This window comes from Drosophila pseudoobscura, chromosome 3 (genome assembly GCF_009870125.1).
Source record: "Drosophila pseudoobscura strain MV-25-SWS-2005 chromosome 3, UCI_Dpse_MV25, whole genome shotgun sequence".
NCBI lineage: Eukaryota > Metazoa > Arthropoda > Insecta > Diptera > Drosophilidae > Drosophila > Drosophila pseudoobscura.
Genome location: NC_046680.1, coordinates 10727465 through 10754524, shown reverse-complemented (window position 1 = coordinate 10754524; position 27060 = coordinate 10727465). Strand labels below are relative to the sequence as shown.

General features: G+C 45.8%; 3 protein-coding genes and 2 long non-coding RNA genes across 15 annotated transcripts in view; 3 read left to right on the top strand and 2 right to left on the bottom strand.

The window, feature by feature from the left end:
* Positions 1 to 10825, top strand: part of px (MAP7 domain-containg protein plexus) — a 70278-nt gene extending 59453 nt beyond the window's left edge. For 5 of the 6 annotated variants that reach the window (XM_033378565.1, XM_002138422.3, XM_015184216.2 and 2 more), the window contains 2 exons: positions 4898 to 5686; positions 5754 to 8166. In XM_033378565.1, coding sequence (XP_033234456.1) covers positions 4898 to 5686; positions 5754 to 7879 — 2915 coding nt within the window. In that variant the 3' untranslated portion in view covers positions 7880 to 8166. Of the gene's footprint in view, positions 1 to 4897; positions 5687 to 5753; positions 8167 to 8251 lie in introns of those variants that run through there. The other variant, XM_033378566.1, reaches the window with a different exon arrangement.
* Positions 10826 to 17239: 6414 nt separating this feature from the next.
* Positions 17240 to 17861, bottom strand: LOC117183658 (uncharacterized). The gene is made up of 2 exons (XM_033378301.1): positions 17629 to 17861; positions 17240 to 17542 (listed from the first exon to the last, which is right to left on the bottom strand). The coding sequence occupies exons 1-2, from the start codon at positions 17754 to 17756 to the stop codon at positions 17314 to 17316; spliced, it is 357 nt and encodes a 118-aa protein (XP_033234192.1). The 5' UTR covers positions 17757 to 17861; the 3' UTR covers positions 17240 to 17313.
* A 2079-nt stretch (positions 17862 to 19940) lies between these two features.
* Positions 19941 to 20977, top strand: LOC117183715 (uncharacterized). Its single transcript, XR_004468861.1, has 2 exons — positions 19941 to 20155; positions 20212 to 20977. It is a non-coding gene; the product is annotated as an uncharacterized lncRNA (long non-coding RNA).
* A 265-nt stretch (positions 20978 to 21242) lies between these two features.
* LOC117183711 (uncharacterized) lies at positions 21243 to 22366 on the top strand. The gene is made up of 2 exons (XR_004468855.1): positions 21243 to 21329; positions 22250 to 22366. It is a non-coding gene; the product is annotated as an uncharacterized lncRNA (long non-coding RNA).
* A 44-nt stretch (positions 22367 to 22410) lies between these two features.
* Positions 22411 to 26182, bottom strand: LOC4804208 (keratin, type I cytoskeletal 9). Of its 6 annotated transcripts, none has more exons than XM_033378576.1 (5): positions 25957 to 26182; positions 23967 to 24537; positions 23794 to 23902; positions 22946 to 23386; positions 22411 to 22813 (listed from the first exon to the last, which is right to left on the bottom strand). In XM_033378576.1, exons 1-5 carry the CDS (start codon positions 25972 to 25974, stop codon positions 22597 to 22599), a joined length of 1356 nt encoding a protein of 451 aa, XP_033234467.1. In that variant the 5' UTR covers positions 25975 to 26182; the 3' UTR covers positions 22411 to 22596. The 6 variants fall into 6 exon arrangements, with proteins under 6 accessions (XP_033234467.1, XP_033234468.1, XP_033234470.1 ...); XM_033378577.1 differs by having other exon boundaries at positions 23836 to 23902; XM_001360768.4 differs by having other exon boundaries at positions 22691 to 22839.
* Between the last annotated feature and the right edge of the window lie 878 nt (positions 26183 to 27060).

Here is a 27060-nt window from a genome sequence, read left to right as displayed (position 1 = left end):
AAATTACTATGCATATTTATTGTGGCTTTGTGTGTCTAATAACCTTGTTTGGCCCGGGCACGGCCATGGTCAGTGGGTCCAAGCGGCCAGGCCGGGATGCGGGATGCGACCTGGCTGTGCCGCCCAAATCATATTACACTGCCTCCTCCCCCGACCTGGGGAAAATTCTGGTAATTTTAGTTGGCTAAATGGAGGCGTGACCACAGTCCTTCCGTTCCCGATGGGGCATGGGCATGGGTCTGTGCTGTCGATGGTCGATGGTCTAAATTGATGGTCTAGTCGGGTCAGATCCGGCTGGGACTCGGTTCCTGCGGTCAGTTCTGGCTCCTGTCGTCCTCTGCCCTGCCCCGTCTTTTGCGAAGCTGCTGCACTCCTTGTCCTTGTGTCCACTGCTGTGATGTCCTGCTGGAAATGGCAGTGGGGGTCTTTGGAACCGCAACAGACCAGCCATAATTAATGCATGAGCTGCCAACTAACTAAATTCCCAAGCTCCTGTGCCACCTCTTTCCAGCTTCCGGCTGGTCTACAGCTTCGCCATGAGAGGAGGAGGAGGAGGAGGAGGAAGTAGGGAGAGAGTCTTTCCTTTTGGATTGCCTGTCCGATTTTCATTGTGCTGCGGCAGCCGCAAAAGCTCCCGGGGCGTGTGTGGCCAGGACCAGCCGGGCAAAAGGAGCCCGGACCCCGAAGCCCCACCACCGTGCTTTGAGGCAGCTGTCGACATGGGTCGGGGCACAGCACAAATGGAACAAATAATTGCATATGAAACCGCAGAAGCAGTTGACGGCCGTCCACTGCTGCAGTGCCCCACCAGCCGCAGGACATCCACAGGACACAGCTGGTACAATAGGGTGGAGGGAGGGAGGGGAGACCAGGCCGCACTGCAACGGAATCAAACTTAATTTATAATTAATTTGTGCTCCACACGGACACACACACAGTCCGAGACACACGCTGCAGAATGCGAAAGTAAATTAATACCAAAGATTCGGATTCTATGGCAGAAGGATGCTGGCACAGGAGCCTGCCAGGAGGTGGTTTCTTAAGGCTGCAGGCGGCTACAGGGGGAATGTTGCTGCTGATTGGAATATATTGGCCTGGCCCCCATGCGGAGGCGAATTATTGAATATGCTTGGTGCCCGCACAAAGCACACAAACAGGATACTAATTGGCACCTGTATTTCGGTGTGGAAGAGGCAGAGGCACCAGAATTCATCTTGCAGATCGAACATCTTGTAATCCTCACTCGAAAGAAGAGCCTATGCTTTATCCAAGACTTTAAGGATTCCAAGCACAGATATTTGGTCCATTCCAGGCCCATTCCACGCCCATTCTAGGCTCTCTCCCTCTCTCTGCTGTAATTAGAGAGAGTGTCCCAGTGTCCAGAGTCCTCTGACCAGGCCACACAATTTTCGCATTTGATTTAATTGTGAATGTATTTATTAAATAAATTATTCATGGCCTGGCCAAGAGTGCACTTTGGCCATCTGAATTTCGTCCTGTGGCTGACCTAAACATGTCCTGGCCACAGTAGCACCATAGCCCCAAAGCCCCATGGCCGGTGGGAGGAGGGCCGGGCAGCAGCCTCCCCTCCGTTTGCCACTGTAATTAGTTGTGGTGGAATAATCGCCTGTGAATGCTGACAGTTCTCCAATGCAAGGAATTTTCGGCCACTCCACATGGCTGCGTATGTCCTGTGTGTGGGCTGTGTGGGGCTGTCCAGGGATGAGATGGGGGATGGGTCTGCCTGAGTTTAGCATAATATCGAATGGGATGGGGGGACTCGCCCGGAGGTGAGGATGGATGAGGATGGAAACATGTGTTAATGTGAACAATGTCCTGTTCATGCGGCGTTGTGGGGGTGGGGGTGGGGGAGGGGGCATGTGGGGCCACTGAATGCTCTGTGGTTGGGTGCATTCCGAATCGGAATAGGCAACATTTTAATTAACCCAAGCGACAAAAACCAATTTTGCCGAATGGAACACAAAATTTGAAAATTCGAAAATACGAAAATGTGACAAATGCCACGACAAACAGCATCCATCCAGCAGCAATAATGATAAACTCTCATGCTCGTGGTCCAACAACAATAATAATAATTATAATAATAATAATAGCCATTGCCTATTTTGCAAAAAGGATGATTCCGATTCGTAGATGCGGCAGTAGGGTCTGTAGTACTGGATCCATTGTCCAGTGCATAATTTATTCAGCATTTATTTATTGGCAGTTATGATTGCATTCTGTTGTGGCTGTCCCTCTCCCAGTCCCAGTCCCAGTCCCAGTCCCAGTCCCAGTCTGGTGTTCACTTAATTGACTTTGGAAAATTAGATTTTCATTTGAGGAAATTAACAGAACAACAGCCGATGCAGCAGAGCTAATAAATGATGGATGAATCAATTGAGTGCAGATTTCGAATCACAATTCAACCAGGAGTCCAGGCTCTGGAGAGCTTATTCAAATATTCATTAAATGCCCGTAGAAAAAGGCAATTAAAAGTGATTAAGAGATGATTAGATGGATCCAGTAGATGCCAGTGGATAGATCTGGAAAGCCTGCCACTGATCTGATCGGGGGCTGCATCCTTAAAGAGATGCTTCCACCTGCCACCCACTCGATGCTCACAGATTGTTTGATGGACAAATGCCGAATTCCGAAATGCTTGGATGGGACTCCGTCTCGTCGGTCCACATCCGATGGTAGGCGTGTTTTGTGGTGCCTCTTGGGCTCGTGTCAGTGCGCTGATTAAATTCGGCAAATATTGCTATTGCCTTCTCAATGCAAAGCTGAGCAGCGCTCTCTCGTACTCTGTCTCTCACTGGGCCTGCTGCAGGGTGTGGCAATGCAAAATGACGGTAACGGTGTGGCATGTTCGGGGACTACGAGTGGGTCCGGGTCCGGGTCCGGGTCTGGCCCTGGTTCTGGTTCTGGCTCTGGGAACATGTTGAAGTACACAAAACCCATGCAAACAAACAGGCATTGCATGGCAAACAGTCCAAGGGATAGAGAGACAGGAGGGGGGAGGTGCGGCAAGGGGTTTAGGCAGATTTCCAGCTAGCAACTAGGAGATTCTCCATACTCCGCCCCCCCGCACTTGGGAGTTGGGCAGAGTGGCAACCATCCAGCCATCGAGCCGTCGAGAAGCTTTGTTTGGTTTTGCTCCGTGCAGCAGGGGCAACACTCTCCCCGCATTCGTAGTGGCACCGCACCCTCGGGCCCCCTCTCTGGCCCCCTCTCCCCTCACGGCATTCACATTCGCAGTGGTTCGACGTCGGAATTTTATTGTTGTAGTCTACATCGAATGTTGCTCTGCTGCAGTTTCGGGCATTATTTGGGCTTAGTTTGGTAAATACACTCGTCAAGGGGGGGGGGAGAACCAGGGGCACCACCAGGGGTGGAGAGAGACGGACGGGGTCCCACCTCTCTTATAAACGACACAAAACGCTCTAAACCAGGAGCTTATGCGTCCCAGACCCTATCATGATGACGATGATGATGATGAGTCCTGGCAGAGCCTGTTGTTGCTGCTGCTGCTACAACAACAGAACTCAAAACATTCTAGGGATGCATCTACCGGAAGAAAAACTCTCCCAGAACGAAGTCGGCTCGGTTTGGGGTCGAGATAGTCGTTAAATAAATGCAACAGAAATACCAGACAAACCCAATCTATGAAGTGGAAGTGATGTAAGGGATTGTCAAGGAAGGGAATGGAGGCTTTAGCCATGTTGCAGTTGTTTTCCTTTTCTTTCCACCGCCCCTTGGATGTGGGCCTCTGTTGTTTTTAACCGAAATGCTAAATATTTTCCCTATATTGTATATTTTTTTGGCTGTTGGGTTTTCTAGTTGAAATCTCAACTGCCTTTCCAGTTGAGGAATGTTCCAGGCTCGGGGACGCGTCGGGAGGGGCTTTAATGTACACAAAGGACCTGCGAAATGGTTTCCAATCCTACGTACATCCATAGTACATACCCCGCTCTGCTCCGCCTCGCCTCGCTCCGCTCCTTCCTTTTATTTCGGACAACAGCCACGATGTCATCGATGTTGTCGTTGCAAATTCCATTTGGCATTGAATGCGACAGGCGATTCGAGAGTCGAGCAGAGTCGAGTCGGGATTCGTGGGCGGCTGCTGCAACCATCACCTGAGCTGACCTGAAAGGGGCGGAGCTGGCAAGAGCTGGGGCGGAATGGAGCGGAACGGAACAGAACATAGCGCAGCGAAGTGGGATGGGATGGGATGGGATGGGATGGGATGGGGGTGGACTGGTCGACTGGTCGACTGGTGGCTGTCATATCTGAAAGCAATTTCGCAGCGGGCAACCCGAAAACGAGCAACGAGAATCGATAAATTCGTTGGGCGTGCAATTTGCGACAAGCGGAGGACCCTTCAAAAGGCAAGTGTGGCGACCGCGAGGGGCGGAAGCGATGCTAAGGGTGTATCAAAGGTAGAGAAGTGTTCCATCCGCCCACTACCGGCCTTGCTGGCTCCATGCCACTGCATGCCTCAGTGAGCCGTGTCCGAAATGCAAGTTTCAGGCCTTTGCAATTTGCATTCGTCCATCGCTGACGGTGGCGCCACCACATCGGCCACGCCAGTGTCCACCCAGTGGGTGTTCGCTCCTCCATAGGCATGCAAATTGCCGCAAATGCAACGGGGCGAATGCGCAATTTTTGGTCGACACGCGGAGAGTCGACATCAATCAGTTATTAGCAAAGGAAATCCGACACAGGAGGAACCCCCGTCCCCGACCCTGCCCCTGTCCCATCTGTATATGCATTCTGTTGAATTTTGTCAAACGCGGATTGGTCTCAGATTCCCACTTGAAGGGCGGAGTCATCCCACAGTACATTCGTCATTGCCATTGCTAACCGAACCCCGTCCCCCCCCCTCTTCCCGTTACAGCGCCACCCAAGGCTGGACAAAAGCGACCGGCAACCAGCCCGGCACCGCACATCCCCGTGCCGCATCACCTGCAGACGCCGCCGGGCTCCGGTGTGGCCGGAAGCCCGGTGCCCCCCACGCAGGGTAGTGGCCTGCTGAACCACGGCCTGCCCAGCAACCACATCGGCACCCCGTCGCCACAGCAGCAGCACCAGCATCAGACGCACCAGCAGCAGCAGCAGCAACAACACCAGCAACAGCAACAGCAGCAGCAACAGCAGCAACACCAGGCGCAACAGCAGGCGGTGGCCGCTGCAGTGCAGCAGCAGTTGGCTGGCGTGGGGATGCCCCCGGGGGCCTTAAGCGCGGCCGCAGCGGCCAACAGTCGCGGATCCTTTGCGGCAGCCTTGCGGACTCTGGCCAAGCAGGCGGACATCAAGGAGGAGGACGTGGGCGGGGACCGAAATGTGCCCACATCTGTGGCCCAAGGACCGCCGGCCACGTCGGTGGGCCAGGGGTCGATGAATTCAGTGGCGGGTCGCGGCGGAGCCGAGCGTGGCATGGCCAACAGTGGAGGCGGGGACGACCGAATGGGGGGCAGCAAGAAGCGCTCTCCACCGTCGCCCCAGCCGCCGGAGAAGATCGCCCGGCTGAGCCACACGCCCCAGAGCGCGGCCATGCAGCCGGAGATGCTGGCCCGGAGCGGCTTCCAGCCGTACAGATCGGACGAGCGGCTGATGCATCCGGCGGGAGCCTTCCCCCTGGAGGCCTACTCACACTTTCCGGGCCTGCCGGGGCTTCCACCAGCAGGTAAGAATCGAGAACTCTCTTCGCTGTCATGGCCAGCTCTAATGTGCTCCCTTTCGATCCCTTGCAGCATTCTTGAACCCCGCGGGACTGCAGTACTCGGATCCTCTGTACTTGGAGCATCGCTACCAGCTGTTCCGCGCCGCCGGTGCCCATCACACCCATCCCCATGCGGCCGCCCTGTACCCGCAGATGGCGTCGCCCTACTCGCACCTGTACTCGATGATGCCCGGAGCCGCTCTGGGCATCTCGCCGGCCATGCACGACCGCATCAAGCTGGAGGAGGAGCACAGGGCGCGCCTGGCCCGCGAGGAGGAGCGCGAGCGGGAGATGCATCGCGAGAAGGAGCGCGAGATGCGGGAGAAGGAGCGTGAGATGCGCGAGCAGAGGGAGAAGGAGCAACGCGAGAAGGAGCAGCGCGAGCGGGAGCGCGAGCAGCGGGAGAAGGAGCAGCGCGAGCGGGAGCAGAAGGAGAAGGAGGCCCGCGAGCGAAAGATGCGCGACGAGGAGCGGGAGCGCGACCGCCAGCAGCTGCTGAACGCCTCCCACCACTACTCCAGTCAGCTCTACTCGCCCCTCAACCGCACCCTGCTCGGCAACATGATTCCCCACCTCAACCTGAGCCTACGCGGTCCGCCCGGCTCCCTGCACGGCCTGACCGGAATGTCCCACTACCATGCGGCGGCGGCCAATGCCCAGCGCCAGAGTCCGCATGCGGCCATGGGCCTCAATCTGGGCATGGCCGGACTGCCCGGCGTGGCCGCACTGGGAGGACACGGGCCCAATCTGCAGCACCATCTGCAGCAGGCGGCCATGGGGCTGGGCCATCCGGGAGCGCCTGGTCTTCCGCACCCAGGATTCTCGGCAGCCGCCCTGGGACTGAGTGCGCATCCCCACAGCCTGAACCTGAGCCATCCACACATGTCCCCGCATCACCCCGCCTCCATGGCCGCCCACCAGCTGCCCCCGCACACGTCGTCTGCAGGTGGAGGAGTGCACAGCAACTCGATTCCTGTGACCGCCGGCTCCAGCTCGTCCGCATCCTCGCCACACAGCAGCCTCAACCTGACGGCCGCCGTTAAGCTGAGCTCCGAACAGCAGGCGGCCACCTCGACGCCCAGCAGCATCAGCATCAGCAGCAGCGGAGGGGCCCTCACCACCTCGACGGCCAGCTCGCACATGGCCACAATGAGTCACTACTACCACCACGGCCACCTGGCGGCCATGCATGCGGCGGCGGCGGCTGCCAGCGGCCTCACCCCGACCGCTGCTCACCAACAGCAGCCCCTGTCGCATCCCAGCTCGCCCAAGATTACGCCACCCATCGCCGGATCGGCGTCTTCCAACGGAGGACGTGCCGGGGGCAGTCCACACGCGATGAGGCACCACCTGGCGGCTGTAGCTGCGGCCGCCCAGCAGTCGGCCATGATAGTAGAGAAAGCCGCTGCGGTTCCGATCAGTCATGAGCCGGCCACCCTTGACCTGACCGGATCCAACTCCAACTCTAGCAACAACCAGACGCCCTCCAACGCCAGCAGTAGTCAAGCAACCACAACCAACCACGAGCTGAACGGAGTCGATTCCAATGGAGCGTCGCAGGGAGAGACCAAGGAGCAGGGTCCAGCAATCAAGGAGGAGCAGACCTTGAAGAGCTCTCCACCCCCGGCGGCCATCGAAAAGAAGCCGGCCACCCCGAATGCAGCCCCCGAGAAGCCGGACAGCTCGCCGGAGAACTCTTCGCGACGCAGTGCCAGTCCAACCTCGGAGACCAACACCTCGCTCCCGGCGGTTGTCAGTGGCGTCACTGCAGCAGCAGCAGCAGCAGGTAAAAGCTCAGAGGAGACCCCAAAGATTCTAGAGTCGACACCGACTCCCCCTGCCACTGGTGGGGTCAAGCCAGATGCAGGCGAATGTCTGGAGGAGAAGCAGCGCACTCGGTTATCGGTGTCGCCGGCCCCGGCACCGGTGCCTGTGTCGGTTGTGGCTTCCTCGCCAGACACCGTCTCTGCTTCCGGGGGGGTTACCTCCACGACCAGTGGCAGCACAACTCCGCCGGTGGTCAGCAGCAGCACGAACATAACGGGCAAGCCAATCGCCACGAGCGACGAAGTGTCCACCAGTGCCAGCTCAAAATCAGGGCCCACAGACACAGAGCCAGTGGCATCGGCGTCGGCTTCGGCATCGGCCAGCAGATGATCCCCCCGCCCGGCTCCGCTTAGGTTTAAGTTTGAAAGTCGCCTCGGATCGGAACTAGTTAACATCTACCTTCAGTAACATTAACTAAGCGATAATTTAGTTGTTAGTCGGAGATCTTTTTATTTATACAAGAATTTGTAATGTATTGCCAACGCTGGTTAGATCCAATTCTGAATGTTTTAATCCCTAATCTTTAATTAATATTATTATTTGCCCCTATTTAAATGTGAAGTATAGTATATACCTTTAGAGATTGCCTGAATAAATCCTTTTTGTTTAAAGTTAAAGTACCATTTTCATTTGCCTTTGGTTTCGTTGTCCCCCTACCGCCATCGAAGAAGATTCTCCAACTATAACTTCGGTGTATTGCAGATGCCGCAGACAGCAAGCCCTCGCTGGGCGGACTGGGCCGCAGCAACAGCTCGGATGAGGCCACCGCCTTATGACACCAGCTCTTCAGCAACTCGAACAACTAACTAACGAAAAACTTTGGCGACATCGGAATGTATTTGCTCTCGGAACAGGCGCTCCACCAGCAGCGCAAGCGGATGCTCGACGAGTTCCTGAAGCTATAGGAGAGGCCTGGATAGGGATATTAGATTTTGAATTCCAGTGAATACAACCCCTAGACACACAGTAATAGCGAACCATCTGAATCCTCCCCCCCCCATAATGAATGTATAATTGTATAATGAATGTATAATGGTTAATGGATAATGGATAACAGATATCAGATATTTGTTTGTTCTCGGTGTTACAATCTAACGTTTACCCCAACCAGTTGAATACAATTCTACAGCAAAAGACATTTGCAATATGTGTAAAGAGTCTGTCTCTACGCTACGAGTAGTCTGCATTAAATGTAACACAACGTATTGTGAAATACTCGATATTGAAAGAATTATCATTGTAAGATCTTTTAGGCACTTGCATAGAGCTCTGAGTGTAGTCTTTGTGTGGTGTGGAACATGTTCACGGCCCGTCCCGGTTCCCGTGTGTGCTCGTTACCGATAGTTGTAAATTTAGACTAAACCTCTGTTAAGAAATTTATATATATATATATATATATATACATACATACATACATACATACAAGCAGAAACCAGAGCAGGAACGAGAACGGAAACGGAAATGGATGCAGAAACAGAAAGAGAAACAGAAGCAGAAGCAGAATTATACAAAACTTACTGAGTAGCTATAATTTATTCTTAAATTGCTAATAATTGTGATTTGGAGAGTACGAAAAATGAACAAAACCGAAAACGGAAAACGGAAAAATGTATGAATACAAAGTGGGGAAAAAAACGGAACTGAAATTTAGATAAAAAATCAAATACTAAAATGAGGATAAGATCATCTGGCAAGGATGAGTAGGATGAGCAGCGAAAGGCTTAAATTATTTTTCGAAATTGAACAACTTTTGTATGCAACCCTTTGGCCCTTAGCTTTTCATATTATTTGGGATCATTTTGTACACAATACACAGTTGAGGAATCGCTTCCATCTACGGCAAAGACCACAGCAAACATAACACAATATAGCAAAGAGATAGAGAGGCAAAGAGTGTGAGGGAGGAGGTGTCCCTAAAGAGAGGCGTATTTCTTAACCGCTCTGTAATTGATGTTTATAGTAAGTAGCTAATGGCATAAACCCTAAAGAATGTCTCGAGGGGATCTATATCCATAGTTTTTGTTCCCTTTTCCAATCTATGCCCGAAGTGTTTTTGCGTTTGAGATTGCCTAAAATTTCGAAGACGAGACGTACAGATTTATATTATTTTTTTAAAGCATAAATCTCGAGCAATCTGTGATATTATAAAATGAAAAAGACAAAAAAAAAACACAAAAAAAAAACCAAATCAAACCAAAACTCAACATATTATTGCGTATGAGCCTCAATCTGAAGTCTCTTGAGGGCCAATACTGGAAATTCAGATCAAGTTTTCGAAGCAGGGTGTACACCGAACAGCAGAGTGCGGGACTGGACCCCACCAGACCCCCGGAGCGGAGGGAGACGCGACACAGCCATAGACACCGACATGTTCCGATCACATTTCCTTACAAATTCTGCCATATGCAAGTCGATTTTTCCTTTGACAAAACTATGTGTATGTACCAGTAAAACTGAAAGTGAATATATTTTAATAAACTAATCGTAATAGATTCATGAATAATATACAGATAACTGATATCGATTGGCGTACATCTAATAACCTAACCCACAAATGCCATGCGATAGCTAATCAATTTAAAAAAAACAAATAGTTTCAAATACAACCTAAACAATTAAAAACCAAAGAAAACAAAACAAATGCAAATAAAACCAAATAAATTAAATGTACTGTACTTCTCCCTCAATCTTCGTTGTGTGTGTAAACAGAATACAAAGTGTAAAACATTAAATTGTAAGCTAACCGAAACACAATCAAAATCGAAAACCAAATACACAAAATCACAGATCATACAGCATACAGCATACAGCATAGCATCCATACATACTTTGACCATTGACCGTTGAGCCTATCATTGATGGCAGACAAGCGACTTCGGAAGCAAGTACAACCAGGAACTGTAGAGTACCCGCTACTGAACTTTTATCTGAAATCTTTATTACAAGTAACAGAACAGGATCACAACTTCAAGCTCACAAGTTCACTCTTTAAATGCAATTCCAAATCAGCTGTCATCATTACGACGCTTAGGTATAGGTGTGATATATGAGCAGATTGAAGAACCTCTATACCAAATCTCCAAGATTTTCCATAATGGCACAGGAGTAGCGGGTACAACCAGAAACAAACATTCAAACTACAAAACAGCGCACCAGTATAAATACAGCGTTCAACCATGTGGCAAACGATATGCGAAACCAACATTTAAACAATCTTGTACAACATTACCTAAGGCATTTATGATTTTATGAAATAAACTGTATGTAAGGATTCAATTGATTTGCTGTGCTTTTTATTAAAATGGGCGCTGTATTGATTCTCCTGGCAAGACTCGATTAGCTTAATGGAGCGTGGGATGTCTGCGTTATCGCAACCGGCTACACTTGCTGGGCATGGGCCAAGGTATACGATATTCCCTGTGGATAAATCAATGGGCTGTCCAGGTCTATGGCCTCGCCTTAGGCCTTTGTTAGAGAATCTCCCATTCGTCCAGGCGGTCTCACCTCCAGTTCAATGTCGATGCTGGTGTCTACAACAGTTGGCTTTAATCTCCAGGTCCTGCCTGCTAGGAAGTTCCTTCGGGACAACTGTCTTGCAGAGCTGCCGATCGATCTGTGCCCGCGGCCCACATCGGTTGTTGAGCACTTCAGCCACATCGCAGGAGCGTGGCTCTTTCCAATTCCCCCGAACGAAGGATTGCAGGACATCTTGCCAATGGTCTCCATTGTGTGCCATCTTGTGTGTTAGCAACAACGCACGTGCAACCATCCGAGCAGCGGCTACAGAAGCCTCTGTGCCAGCATATCCTCCTCCGCCACTGACAGCCACATTGCATTAATTTTAATTACAATCGTAAATAAATTAAATTTAAAAATAACAGCTAGGGCTGGAAAATATTAGTAGCGCTATCGATGGTTGAAAAATTAGACGACCATCGATCGTTTCGACCATCGATAGAAAGTTTAGAAGAAATGTGTTTATGTGTTATATGTGTTTCCATGTGAAATCTGCGCAAAATAACATTACAAAATGGCTTTTAATGTGTTTATTTTCTAGTAACGATAATATAAACAAATATAATTTGTTAAATTGTTTAATTAAAATTTTCCGTTAATATCGATACTCGGTAGATTGAAAAATGGAAAATATCGGTGTTTTTCCAGTCGACATATCGATAGAGTCCTGAGCTGTATCGATAGACGTTATCGATAGAAGGAAACTGAGTAAGCGGCGCCAAAATTCAAAACATCTTATGCCAACCTTTACCTGATTATGGTTTGCACGGAGGGCCCACGCGGGTTATATCATAGATATATCTCGTTGTTGTTATTTAGATAGTGGATACTAATGTTTTCCGCTTGTTTATTTATTATTAAATTATTATTAATTATTATTTAATGATCTTTTCTGTTCTTGTTTGGGGGACACTATCCAAATTACAAAAAGGAGTGGCACTTCCAAATCGGTCCACAGTTAGCAGAGAAAAGTCATTATTTTTGATTGGGGAAAGGATCAAGCCTTAAAAAGGACTCCAAATCAGGGACATTTTTTCGATCACAGCAAGCCATCCGCCTAGATCAGCGCACCAATAGCCGGGAAAACGTCTAAAGCTGGGGAAAATATCCTTGGTCCTTGGTGCTTGAAAAGGACTTCATCGAATCGCGGACCTTTTTGGGATCATAGGAAGCCGTCTCACATCCCGATCCAAAAATAAGGGAGAAAACAAAATATTTATATCTGGAGAAAATATCCTGCATCCTTGGTCCTTAATGAAGAATACATTAGATCAAGGAAGCTTTTCCGAACACAGAAAGCCGTCAAAAGCCTGGATCGTCAACAGCTGTTGTTGTCAATCGTTGACAAAAAAACTTGTGACCATCCGCTGATTTCTGTTTGCCTGGTATCCCAGATTTGAATTTCGGCCGTTACACCAGTTTGAACGGCCGTTACACCGATTTGAACGGCTAAAGAATATAGGAAAAAACGGAAATAATAAATTAAAAGAAATTAAAAAAAAACTAGTGACCTTCTGCTGATTTCTTTTCGCCTGGTATCCCAGATTTGAAATTCGGCCGTTACACCGATTTGAACGGCTAAAGAATATAGGAAAAAACGGAAATAATACATTAAAAGAAATTTAAAAAAACTAGTGACCCTCTGCTGATTTCTGTTGGCCTGGTATCCCAGATTTGAATTTCGGCCGTTACACCAGTTTGAACGGCCAAAGAAAATAGGAAAAAACGGAAATAATAAATTAAAAGAAATTAAAAAAAACTAGTGACCTTCTGCTGATTTCTGTTCGCCTGGTATCCCAGATTTGAAATTCGGCCGTTACGCCAGTTTGAACGGCTAAAGAATATAGGAAAAAACGAAAATAATAAATTTAAAGAAATTTAAAAAAACTAGTGACCTTCTGCTGATTTCTGTTCGCCTGGTATCCCAGATTTGAAATTCGGCCGTTACACCGATTTGAACGGCTAAAGAATATAGGAAAAAACGGAAATAATAAATTAAAAGAAATTTTAAAAAACTAGTGACCTTCTGCTGATTTCTGTTCGCCTGGTATCCCAGATTTGAAATTCGGCCGTTACGCCAGTTTGAACGGCTAAAGAATATAGGAAAAAACGGAAATAATAAATTAAAAGAAATTTAAAAAAACTAGTGACCCTCTGCTGATTTCTGTTCGCCTGGTATCCCAGATTTGAAATTCGGCTGTTACGCCAGTTTGAACGGCCAAAGAAAATAGGAAAAAACGGAAAAAATAATTCAAAAGAAACTAAAAAAACTAGTGACCCTCTGCTGATTTCTGTTGGCCTGGTATCCCAGATTTGAAATTCGGCCGTTACACCGATTTGAACGGCTAAAGAATATAGGAAAAAACGGAAATAATAAATTAAAAGAAATTTAAAAAAACTAGTGACCTTCTGCTGATTTCTGTTCGCCTGGTATCCCAGATTTGAAATTCGGCTGTTACGCCAGTTTGAACGGCCAAAGAAAATAGGAAAAAACGGAAAAAATAATTCAAAAGAAACTAAAAAAACTAGTGACCCTCTGCTGATTTCTGTTGGCCTGGTATCCCAGATTTGAAATTCGGCCGTTACACCGATTTGAACGGCTAAAGAATATAGGAAAAAACGGAAATAATAAATTAAAAGAAATTAAAAAAAACTAGTGACCCTCTGCTGATTTCTGTTGGCCTGGTATCCCAGATTTCAATTTCGGCCGTTACGCCAGTTTGAACGGCTAAAGAATATAGGAAAAAACGGAAATAATAAATTAAAAGAAATTTAAAAAAACTAGTGACCTTCTGCTGATTTCTGTTCGCCTGGTATCCCAGATTTGAAATTCGGCTGTTACGCCAGTTTGAACGGCCAAAGAAAATAGGAAAAAACGGAAATAATAAATTAAAAGAAATTAAAAAAAACTAGTGACCCTCTGCTGATTTCTGTTGGCCTGGTATCCCAGATTTGAAATTCGGCCGTTACACCGATTTGAACGGCTAAAGAATATAGGAAAAAACGGAAATAATAAATTAAAAGAAATTTAAAAAAACTAGTGACCTTCTGCTGATTTCTGTTCGCCTGGTATCCCAGATTTGAAATTCGGCTGTTACGCCAGTTTGAACGGCCAAAGAAAATAGGAAAAAACGGAAAAAATAATTCAAAAGAAACTAAAAAAACTAGTGACCCTCTGCTGATTTCTGTTGGCCTGGTATCCCAGATTTCAATTTCGGCCGTTACGCCAGTTTGAACGGCTAAAGAATATAGGAAAAAACGGAAATAATAAATTAAAAGAAATTTAAAAAAACTAGTGACCTTCTGCTGATTTCTGTTCGCCTGGTATCCCAGATTTGAAATTCGGCTGTTACGCCAGTTTGAACGGCCAAAGAAAATAGGAAAAAACGGAAATAATAAATTAAAAGAAATTAAAAAAAACTAGTGACCCTCTGCTGATTTCTGTTGGCCTGGTATCCCAGATTTGAAATTCGGCCGTTACACCGATTTGAACGGCTAAAGAATATAGGAAAAAACGGAAATAATAAATTAAAAGAAATTTAAAAAAACTAGTGACCTTCTGCTGATTTCTGTTCGCCTGGTATCCCAGATTTGAAATTCGGCCGTTACGCCAGTTTGAACGGCTAAAGAATATAGGAAAAAACGGAAATAATAAATTAAAAGAAATTTAAAAAAACTAGTGACCTTCTGCTGATTTCTGTTCGCCTGGTATCCCAGATTTGAAATTCGGCTGTTACGCCAGTTTGAACGGCCAAAGACAATAGGAAAAACGGAAAAAATAATTCAAAAGAAATTAAAAAAACTAGTGACCCTCTGCTGATTTCTGTTCGCCTGGTATCCCAGATTTGAATTTCGGCCGTTACACCAGTTTGAACGGCCGTTACACCGATTTGAACGGCTAAAGAATATAGGAAAAAACGGAAATAATAAATTAAAAGAAATTTAAAAAAACTAGTGACCTTCTGCTGATTTCTGTTGGCCTGGTATCCCAGATTTGAAATTCGGCCGTTACACCGATTTGAACGGCTAAAGAATATAGGAAAAAACGGAAATAATAAATTAAAAGAAACTAAAAAAACTAGTGACCCTCTGCTGATTTCTGTTGGCCTGGTATCCCAGATTTGAAATTCGGCCGTTACACCGATTTGAACGACTAAAGAATATAGGAAACGAGGTGGAACGTTGTGAGTTGCTGCGGACACCGCAGTATGGCTCTCCTCCGGCAGACGCCGCTAATATTAAACGACACGACAAAGAGTGCGTGCGAGAGAGACAGGAAATCAGTATGAGCGTGACGTCGGGCGCTGCGTAGCCAATGAAAATTGATTTGTTCCTGTTGGCTATAAAAATGATCTGATCTGATCCAGATTCAGCAATCTCATAGATATGGTCATTATCTATGATTCTGCGTTTCTAGTTTTCTCAAATCTGCAATATTGTGGATGCAACAGATTTTCGTCCTTTGTGGGGGCGGATGGGGGTGGGGCGAAATTCTGAGATATACGTTTTATAGTGACATCTTAAAGGAGTGTGTGTACCAAATTTGGTTACTCTAGCCTTAATAGTCTCTGAGATTTGTGGTTGCCTCAGATTTTCGTCCCTTGCGGGGGCGGAAGGGGGTGTGGCGAAATTTGGACAGGAAACGGTCAAGGTCCGATATCACAGGAGTGTGGATACCAAATTTGGTTGTTTTGGCTTTTATAGGTTCTGAGATCCTTGAACTCATATTTTGCAATTGGCAAAACCGACCATGAAACCTGTGTGTTAGAGTGAGACAGAGCGAGAAAGAGTGAAATTGTTTTCGTGATTCTGGCTGTAATAATTATACGATCTGGTTCAGATTTTGCACTCTAGAAGATATAGTCATCTTCTACGATTCTGCGTTTTTAGTTTTCTCGTATCGTCAAAATTGTGGATGCCACAGATTTTCGCCCTTTGTGGGGGCGGAAGTGGGCGGGGCAAAGTTTTGAAATATTTTTGGAGCAGTGACATATCACAGAAGTCTGGATCCAAAACATCGTTGCTCTAGCTCTTATAGTCTTTGAGCATTAGGTGCTGAAGGGGACGGACAGACGGACAGACGGACGGACGGACAGACGGACAGACGGACAGACAGACATGGCTCAATCGACTCGGCTATTGATGCTGATCAAGAATATATATACTTTATAGGGTCGGAAACGATTCCTTCTGGACGTTACACACATCCACTTTTACCACAAATCTAATATACCCCAATACTCATTTTGAGTATCGGGTATAAAAACGGAAATAATAAATTAAAAGAAATTAAAAAAAACTAGTGACCCTCTGCTGATTTCTGTTGGCCTGGTATCCCAGATTTGAAATTCGGCCGTTACACCGATTTGAACGGCTAAAGAATATAGGAAAAAACGGAAATAATAAATTAAAAGAAATTAAAAAAAACTAGTGACCCTCTGCTGATTTCTGTTGGCCTGGTATCCCAGATTTCAATTTCGGCCGTTACGCCAGTTTGAACGGCTAAAGAATATAGGAAAAAACGGAAATAATAAATTAAAAGAAATTTAAAAAAACTAGTGACCTTCTGCTGATTTCTGTTCGCCTGGTATCCCAGATTTGAAATTCGGCTGTTACGCCAGTTTGAACGGCCAAAGAAAATAGGAAAAACGGAAAAAATAATTCAAAAGAAATTAAAAAAACTAGTGACCCTCTGCTGATTTCTGTTGGCCTGGTATCCCAGATCTGAAATTCGGCCGTTACACCATTTTGAACGGCTAAAGAATATAGGAAAAAACGGAAATAATAAATTAAAAGAAATTAAAAAAAACTAGTGACCCTCTGCTGATTTCTGTTGGCCTGGTATCCCAGATTTCAATTTCGGCCGTTACGCCAGTTTGAACGGCTAAAGAATATAGGAAAAAACGGAAATAATAAATTAAAAGAAATTTAAAAAAACTAGTGAGCTTCTGCTGATTTCTGTTCGCCTGGTATCCCAGATTTGAAATTCGGCTGTTACGCCAGTTTGAACGGCCAAAGAAAATAGGAAAAAAAATCTATGGAGTCCCTATTAAGGATCAAGGTCATTTTCCCCTGACAAAAATATTTATTTTTTTCCGCTATTTGTGAACCGATCTGGGCGTGCCACACCTTTTTGTATTCCCGATGGTCTCCTCCATACAAGAACAGCACGGATCATTTTTCAATAGTTACATATATTCATCAGAACTTAGCTTAGTATAATAAAGTGGAAAACATTTATCTAGAGTCTAATAGCCCGCGTAGCCCCTCCATTGGTTGCCATAGTCAAAGTCCTTGTTGTCGATGGCCAGGTGGGGGGATGACGATGGCTTGTTAGGTTCCGATCTTGCAAGTGGTGAGCTTCTGTCCTGCTGGGATACGTGTCTGTCTGCCTGCGATGGGACTCGGTCTGTCTCGAATACGCCTCGGTAATTCTTGGATAGGACTTCGTTTGGCGGGGGGAAATCGGATATGACTCTGATTGTGGCAAGGAGTAGGGTACATAAGTTGTGAAGGAAGATATATTTTAAAATATATCCACAATTATATACTGATTCACTTACATGTCTCTAAGCTGAAGCAGCGTTTGATTCAACAACGTATGAATGGGGAGGTTGCTGACAGATTTTCCGAGGTCTGCTGCAGAAGACGGGACGCCATTGTCGACCCAGCGACACAGCAGCGGCATCATGGCTAATGCTCGCAGCAGGACAGCCAGGGACTACCACAGTCCAGCTAAGAGACCTCCCGAAAGTACAGGAACCGCCGGGGAGTTTACGATGGCCGCCGATCAGGCGAGGGTATCAAATAATAAAAGAAGAAGACCTAAGAAAAAAATAGTTAATGCAAAAGATGAATAGGGAGGAAACAAGGAAAACGTACCCGGTTTGGGCTGGCTCATGATGACGCGGTGGTAGCCGAACGCCAGAGCCGAATACCCTGGAGTCTAATCCAGAATCCATGTACGAACTGGCATATGTAGCTCTATAAGCTAATCGTGATCTACAAGACTCAGAGCTATCGCAACGCGGGGCTCGATAGTCTTGTCTCTGAATTTAACCTAAGAAAGAAATGCATGAGCTTCATCACCGGAACGAGTGCGTCAGACGCCTTCAGCAAGACACGGTACCAGCACGGCCTCCTCGAGCTGGACAACCGTCTGAAGGTGGAGCTCCACAAAGAGAAGATGAGGTAGGCGATTTTAAGTAGATTGCGGGAAGAGGCCGAGGCCGCTAAAATCGAGTCCGACGAGAATGTCCGCAACTTTGAGGACAATGTCAGGAAGAACTTATGCTTCAGGGATGGGTTTGATCATCTCAATAAACTGGTTGGGGAAGTCCTGCTGCGCATCTCAACGTTTCGCGACGATGTGGACGAAGTCAGAGAGGGAATCAAACAAAACTAAGTACGCGGCACAAAATTCAAATAGCCAAAAGAAAAAACATAGTTTTGGTTTTCAGTAAAATTAAACTGCACTGAATGATAGAATTTGATTTATTTCCTTTCTATTTAGAAATACTTACCCCACGCTAGATCTGAAGGAGAGGCAAAAATCGAGCGATATCCCCAACAACGAGGATGATATTGACAACTCCGGCAGCAAGGTATGGAAGAAGAGATTGTTACCGTCTTCGTGAAGATCGATTCGCCAGTAAAGACTTGCTATGAGAAGATGTCGGCAGGCCTTTCGGCACCAAAATGAGCGCATGAACTTAGAGGTAAATTTAAATTTTCCCTTCGTGATCCGCTTGAATTGGAACTCGCCTGTGGGGTTACAGGAGCCTCTTATGGCTTACGACAGGTTCTTATGGCTTTTATCCTTCTTGTATATCTCTTCAGCTGGAGGACTATTTTAAAGCGTAGCCTCATGTTCTTCTTGCGTGGATTGGCCTGTGACAGGCCTCTCCTGTAGGAGGGAGCTGTGCACATGTCTAGGACCTGCTGCAGACCGATGGGCGTCTTCTGGTTGATTGGATTGGTGTGTATTTTGTGTAAATATTATCATCCAGCTTATTCCCAAGAAAGCTAAAGATAATTCATTGAACCAATCTGCCTGAAAGTTAGCAAATCCAGATTTCATTTATTAAATTTGTGTTCCATTACCACCATAATGAAGTACCAGCCAGGGCGCTCTTGCAAGCTCAGGGAGGTGGCAGGCAGCTGCACTTTTGGCGCATCCCCGACCCGCATTCGGGCAGTAGCCAAATCATGTTCAATTGATGATCCCACAAGAGTCCTGAATGGAATTAAATGCAACCAGCATAACTGATGGAGGGCCCACCGGTAGCTGGCAAACTGACGCAGAGCAGAAAACCTCCCCTACCGCTAACCCCCCACCCATAGCTAACTGTTTTGTTATCATTCCTTGAAGAACCCTTGAGCGAACTGAACACCATTCCAAAGGACCGAAAGAACCCCCTGAGCGTGAGAAACGGAACAAGATCGCCAGAGAAATAGCAAAATCTTGACTAATTACTATGCACTCAACTGGTAGCTGTAGATCTGCTTAGTTCTGTTCAGTTCGGTTCCCATAGGGCACAGTCGCACAAAACTGGGGGTGAGTGACCCAACCATAAGCTGAACCCTCCACCGAGTGACAAGAGCCAAGATTCGAGATTCGAGAAGCAGAGCGATCTATGGGCAGAGCGATACCAGCATAAAAATGAAATAAACATTTCCAATTCAATTCATTTCTTCAAGCGAACCCTCGTATTGTCATTGTTATGACCCAACGGCACGCACCCGGTTACCCGTTCCCGGCTCCCGATTCATGGTTCCCAGTGCCATACATTCCCCCTCTGGTGGCACGCCTGCGTCATGCGAAAGTATTTTCAATTCAGAGTTTTGGTGGTGGATTTGTCCGCAGCCTATAAATAGCCAGGTCATATCGGCATTACGGCACAGTCTAGTTCGAAGTGCCGCCGAGTAAAGACAGAGGATCGAAAATCTCACTGGGCCCAGCCGCCACCGCCTTGTGCGGCGGCCCAGCCAAGGCCAAGCTCTCGCTCTACTTGATTAAAGTCAATTAATTCCATTCAAAGTGAACCGATAAAAGTGATATACAATTTCCCGGAATCTGCTCTACAAAATGTAAGTACGAGGAGAGTGACAACGTTTGACCCGCAGCTCACGAAATCCTGTTTCAGTCTCTACAGGATCTTCAAAAGTGTTCAAATCCCTCATCAGACTGATCGACAAACCAAGAAGTTAAAGAATCTTGGACTGATAAAGATATTATTGATCAAACTCAACAGGTTGTCAGTCGCAATGGCAATTTCCACAATATTTCCCACCCAATAACAGGAGAGTGTTCGATTTAACTATTCAGACCATTCAGGAAATGTGGAAATGTTCTACCAATCTATCTAAAACTCAGATGAATCACGGAGTCAAAGAAGAACGTGCCACAAATATGTGAACGAATACGACTCTCGGCTTCTAGGGCAAGTTCGCTTCTCAGAACTGAAAGTCATTTCCTAATTTTCTAGGAAGAAGAAAACTCTTCCAATCATTTTCCAAAGATTTTCTTTGATCATCGGAAAATAGTACGTTAGTTAAAAATCCTAATGATTTATCAGTTGGGCAATAATCAACATCAAAGCATAATTTTTATGAATCAGATATAGGCGATTCTTAGCCCACTCAATCATTGGATATCCATCCTTAGTCTACAAGAAAAAATAAGTTGACGAGATACAAAACCACAGCAGTTATCCAAAAATTCTTCCAAAATTATGACCTTAGCTTATAATTCCAAAACTACATAACATTTTAGTTGATCATATTTTGTGCCTTTTTAGTTTTGAATTTCTTATAATTTTTGTTGATGTTTTCGTTATACATTTTTGAAAGATATAAATTTGTTGGTCTAACAATACCCTCGATGACAGCTTTCACTTAAGATAGGAGCTAGGTGATAGATTATCAGGAAAGTTTCTTCGACGTGTATTGCCAATAGCAAAGCGTGTTTTTGTTGCATAAATAATGATCTAAGTATATCCTTAAGCTTCCCGAGCTGGTAATAATTTTCGTTTAGTTAATTTCTTCCTTTTCATTTTCGGAAAATTTAGTTCTGGTCAGATTTTTCAATTTCTTCAATTTAATATATATTTTTTTTATTTATTCCGTTAAAGCAATTATTTTTTTTTTTATCGTTTCTTGGTTTTTTTGGTATTTTTTTTAAATATGAAGTTTTTCTTAAAGAGCGTTTTAAATTTTTGTTTCGTGAATTATATTACTTTGGTTCCTCATCATTTTGGATTCGGTAAGTTTTTTTTTTTTTTTAATTTTTCTTATATTAAAACTTATTTAGTTTCATTTAATTTCTATACAATTTCTGTTTAAAAATTCTTCTGAATTTTATTATTATTTTAACATTTTATACCTTTTTTATTTGTCATGGTATTTTTCATCTTATGAAGAATTATTTGCAAGGCATTATTTTTAAATATATATTTTTCAGTTAGAATTATATCATTTTTTGGTTATTCTTTCGCATTCAAAATATAAATTTTTTAAGGATTATTTGATTTTTCTTATTGATTCTCAGACTTTTTTTTAAATATGGTTTAAAATAAATTTTACTATTTTATTTTTATCTTTCGACACTTTTATAATATACACTCCTTTTTAATTTATGCCACACACATAATTAATTTCCACAATTTTATATTAATATTGATTATGTTAACATTATTTGTTCCTTTTCCTTTTGTATTATTGGTCCTTTTTTAAATCTTTTTATTTTCATTTCACTTATTTGTTGAATTTTTTTTTTTTTTTCATTTTGTCTTATTTATTTATCTTAATTTTTGATTCTTTAAATTTAATATTTCATTCTTTTCAATTTGATCAATAATATTTATTTTGTTCTTCTTATTATAATTATTTTCGTCGGAACGTTGTTTATTCATATTTTTCATAATTGTTTTTTTTTTTTTATTATATCTTTATGTTTAATATTTATTCTTTTTGTATCTTAGTATAATTTTTATACATATTTTATTAGTCAATTATCTAGTTAAATTGATTTACTATAATTCTGTGATTATTTTATTTTCTCACTTATTTTTTTATATATTTATTGGTTTCCATTTACTTATTTGTTGTTTTATATAATTTTTTTATTCACTGATTTAACGTATACTTTGTGTACTTTTGTGTTTGTTTTAATTTTTTGCTCAGGGACGCGACTCTCAAAAAAGGGAGAATATAGTATTTGACCTAAAAGAACTGTATTGAATCATAGTTAAGAATTTAAAACATAAACAATAAAGCAAACTGTACTTTTTCCCCGAAAAATATGTCGTTTCATTCCCCCTTAATCCCAGCGAAACTCTGAGTCCTTGAGGATCTTTGGAGATTGTTTATTTGAGCAAAGCGTGCACGCACACACATAAATAGTTTCTTTGGAGACTTACGAAGTACACATAAATACGGAAGGTAGGTTACACTTTGCGCTGCCATTCCCAGCAGGAGCCACCAGGCCGCTCGCATCGGGGCAGGATCTGGTTTCGGTTCCGCTAACGGAGCTATTGCCTTGCATTGTCCACCGTCTTGCCGGGATTGCCCTCGGAGGCCGTCTGGGCCGCGGGAAGGGGCATTCCCTCACCATTAATTCCACCACCACCACCGGCAGGACTCGCCGGGTCGCTTGGGCCATCCGAGGAGGCGTCTGCGGCATTGCCCGAGTCGCGTTCGAGCAGATAGCTGACGCCTAGAGGACGCGGTCGGCCACCATAGGAAGAGCTACAAGGGGCGACAAGAGAGCAAGCCTATCTTAATGCTTTGACCGATTCCTGGCTGCGACGAGTGCTGGGGGCTGGAGCTGTGGACAGGAGTTGCAGGAGCCGGCGAGGGGCAGCACCCACTGCAACTTACCTCTGTGCATCGCGGTCCCGATCCCGTTCCCTTTCTCGATCCCGACTGCTGCCGCTGCTCATGCTAGCGCTACCCGATGAGCCATTCCCTCCTCCATTGCCCCCTCCGCTGCTGCTGCCGCTGCCCTCGGATTTGTCCTGGTCCCCCAGATAGGTCCAGCTGCCCTGGCCATTGGGCTTGATGCCAGCATCTGATCCCAGGACACTGGTATGTCCTCCGCCGCGGGAGCTGTCGCTGCCTATCGCCGAGGAGGAGACCTTGGAGCCTCCGCCATAGGGACAATTTCCGGCCAAGCGGCCGCAGGGCGAGGAGGGCGATTGAGGGGGCCGGCTATAGGCGTAGCCGTTGCCATTGCCATTGCCGCGGGTGCGCATGTCTCCATCATCCTCGTCGGTGGCAAAGTAATAGCCACGTCCCGAATTGTCGAAGCCCGACTGACCCCTGATCGGGCGGTCAGGTGGGATGGGTGTTGGCGTTGGCGTTGGCGTGGGCGTGATCGGGTTTCGAGTCGGGTTGGAGGCGAGGGTGCAGGTTAGGCGGAAAGGTGGATTGGGTGCAGTTGGGGTGCAGGAGCATCCAGGAGTTTCCACAGTGTTGTTGTTGTTGTTTTTGTTGGTGTTGTGTTTTGGTTGTTGTAGATGTCGATGTTCATGTTGTTGTTGTTGGTGTTCATGTTGTAATGGTGTTGTTGTTGTAGTTGTACGTTTTTTTGTATGAAATTAGAGAGTAGAAATGTAAACATCTTTGACAACACGCACACACATAGCAGAGAGAGTGCGAGAGGGGAAGTGGAATGCACATAGCGATAGGTATACATATATACAAAGACAGGAACTGTTTAGCGATACCTGTAGGTCTCATCCCAAGGGCGATAGTTGCGAAAATCATACCTGGAGTAGTAGCGGTCATACGGGTCGTAACGATCGTAGCTAGAACGCGATCGATCGTAGTAGCGATCTGTGGCATGAAGAAAGGATTAAGAATAATTGCAAAGAGATATCATGGGCTGATCAAAAGTAACCTCTGGAGGAGCTATCGCTGTAGCGGTCTGGATAGTAGCGTTCCCGATTGTCGTAGCCGTAGCCATAGCCGCGCTCCCGATCCGGATAGGAGCCAGAGCTTGAGCCGTAGCCAGAGCTTGATCCGTAGCCAGAGCTGCCGCCTCGTCTGTAGTCGTCGTAGCCCCCCCGGCCCTCGTAGCCGCCCCGGCCCTCGTAGCGATCGTAGGTGCGCGGCGTGTAGCGATCGTCGTAGTAGCGACTGCGATCGTAGGTTCTGTCATAGTCCCGATCTCTGGTGGTGCTGCGGTCATCGTAGCCCGAGTAGTACCAGGCGCTGGTGCGCTGATCGTCGCCCATTCGACTGGAGTATCCGCCGTAGTAGCGATCCCTATCCCGATCCTCGTAGCAGCGCACGCAGCGCGACTGGCGGCTCTTGCCCCGCAGCACCGAGTCCAGTACCCCCACGCCAGCCGTGGCCACCTGCTGGTTTGGGCCGTTGAGATTCTGGCCGGGGCTGACACCTGATCGGGCCTCGGGTCCTGTCACAGCTGCACGGGCACGGGCGCAGACGAGCAGGGCCAGGCAGAGCATCTGAAATACACCGTGGTCGAGATCATTAGTTGATTGGTTTTAATTGCCCCTATCGCAATGGGCCTCCGGAGTCGGAGGCAACCAGCCAATACATATTTCGCGGTTCAGCAGATAACTGGGCCAATGCGGAGCTCCCCGGCAGCCTCCGATCATAATAGGCGAGAGTACAAAGGCCTGCGGCCCAGCCCCAACACCAGCCCCAGCCCCAGCCTCTCCGCCATTAAAAATGGACGACAACACTGGGGGGCAGTCGGCGTGAAATATGATCAGCACCCCTCGATTATGCAACGGAATTCTGCCGAATACCGCGCAAAGTGATTCGCGTTGGTATGTATGATCGCCCAAATAGCATTGACATCATTTCTTAGAGCCACTCATGGCTGCATGAATCAGATTCTGGCCTGGACACAGATACAGATACAGATTCGAATTCGGAATCATAACGCTCAAATGGCCGAAAACCCAACTGGTAATGGTAATGGAAAGCCCAACTGCCAACTGGCCAACCAAGAGAGGTAATCATGAACAGTGTTTTGTTGGCCCGTCCCCGCCGCCACGCTTTGTTAGCCAAGCATCAGGAACAACTTCCGGTGGCTGGCGCTGCTTTTGGCTTTTGGTTTTTGACTCTGTCCACAGCGGACAATCTGACTTGTCACTGACTCTGGCCAACTTCATTAGAATAATTATATTTAGAATTGGGAGCCAAAGTGTATATGAATATGGCAAATTGTTACAGCGACCAAGGGTCGTTGCCTTTCCAAAATGGAGAGTCTTTTCGGAGATATGATGGCTTCGTTATGAAAATCGTTATGTTTGTGGATTGCATAATGTATATTGTATAGAACATTGCATAACCAATTTTTGGAGGCCTTCGGATTAGATACAATGTGAGAGAATGGTTTGTCATAAAACAAAACAGTGAATTTTCAGAAAGAATTGTCATGATGGGTGTCGTGTAATGTCCCTTCTCCAATAATAAACATAACATTGGATTATTCCTGCAAGGGATCTATGGTTTCTGGCTAAGAATATGAAAAGTACTTTCTATAATTTGTTTAGGCCCACATTATTTGGTATCTGATAAAATGTATTTGAATGGGAAATCCTCAACATGCTCATTTGCACTCGAATTGTAGAAGATTATATACAAGTGCCTTTAATTTACTTAACTATCAAATAATTTCGCCCTCTGGTCTCCATTTCCTATAAATTCCCCTAGTTAGACTTTACAGAATTTGAAGTTTTGAAATCCACAGAAATGGATTACAAATTCACGATAAATCGTCAGAAATATTGATTAGTAAAATGACAGTTGAAAAGACTTAGCAGGTGTCAATCTTAAGCTCTGAGATTGCGAATTTGCAGTCCTCAATGTGGACCTGTCATCCCCTAAATGAATCCCCTGGCATTCGCACTCACCAATCCAAAAGCACGCATGGTGTCCGCACTTCACTTTGTTCCAACGACTTAATCACAAATGTTGCACCAGGCACGTGTTGTGCCTCTGCGGTTTGATGGGGCACGGAAATGGGAATCCGAATATGTATATCCTTTCGACACTTGTTCACTTTTCGAAACGAGTCAGAGTTTCTCGATCTGGCGTCGGACCGCGAATGATCTGGCTAGAGCAGTCGCCATCGTATTTATCTGAACTCCGGCCCGAGCCCGAGATGGGTTCTGCCTCTGCCCAGTCGAGAGCACTGAACCGCGAGGCGAGGCGACGGGCTGCTGATGGCTCTGGTTCGCTGGCATTCGCGGCAAAGGTGTTGGCACTTGGAATCTCGGCTGGGGCGGGCGTCGATTTGTCACTTCACCTGCCCAACACCTTGGGGTGTGTGCTGGCTGAGCTCAGGTCCAGTCTCATCTGGCATTCTTTGGTCATGTCATGGTCAGTTTGTCTTTCGCAGAATGACAGGGAGGATGTGCCGAAAAAACGCCTTAATTATTTGTCGAAATCCCTGGCTAATTATGAGTCTGCTATTGCGTAATAGCCGCCAGAGAACACTCCTGTGAAATTATCGCAGATTATTTCGATCATATCACGGCTTCTAAGTCGTTGAGTCAGACTTCCAGCTGCGAGATTAGCATTTCGAATTCCGAACAAGTTGAACAAAACAAAACACTCCTCGGCGCTTACATAACCTACGACCGTGACCGTGAAAAGGCTTTCCAGGTGAAGACATCCAATCCAGAGTAGAGGAATTTGATGCAAGAAATTATGACCGAACGGTGAATACCCTGAGACTCATATTTGACACAAAAAAAACTTGTTTCTGAAATACATAGTTTTATTCGAGTTTATCACTTCTGCGGTCGGAAATATGAAGTGAGTCCCCCTTCAGACTGGATATTCAACTACATATTCTCAATCCAATCCATTGTGGATTTAAATACCTTTTAAGACAATCATAGTGATATTTCTAACATATCAAAATGTTTAAAACTAAACTCATTTTATTGATCTATGATTCAACTAAAATGTTCCCTATCGTATGTAGATAAATCATGTATTCCTTTAATTCT

What these genes read in the sequence shown, in the direction of transcription:
- LOC117183658 (XM_033378301.1), bottom strand. Translation starts at nt 17,756, where the DNA reads ATGATGCCGCTGCTGTGTCGCTGGGTCGACAATGGCGTCCCGTCTTCT. An exon ending in CTGCTTCAGCTTAGAGACAT is followed by an intron (nt 17,543 to 17,628) that starts GTAAGTGAATCA and finishes TGCCACAATCAG; the next exon opens with AGTCATATCCGATTTCCCCC.
- LOC4804208 (XM_033378576.1), bottom strand. An exon ending in CAGCGATAGCTCCTCCAGAG is followed by an intron (nt 23,903 to 23,966) that starts GTTACTTTTGAT and finishes TTCATGCCACAG; the next exon opens with ATCGCTACTACGATCGATCG. An exon ending in CCTTGGGATGAGACCTACAG is followed by an intron (nt 23,387 to 23,793) that starts GTATCGCTAAAC and finishes CCGCCCGATCAG; the next exon opens with GGGTCAGTCGGGCTTCGACA.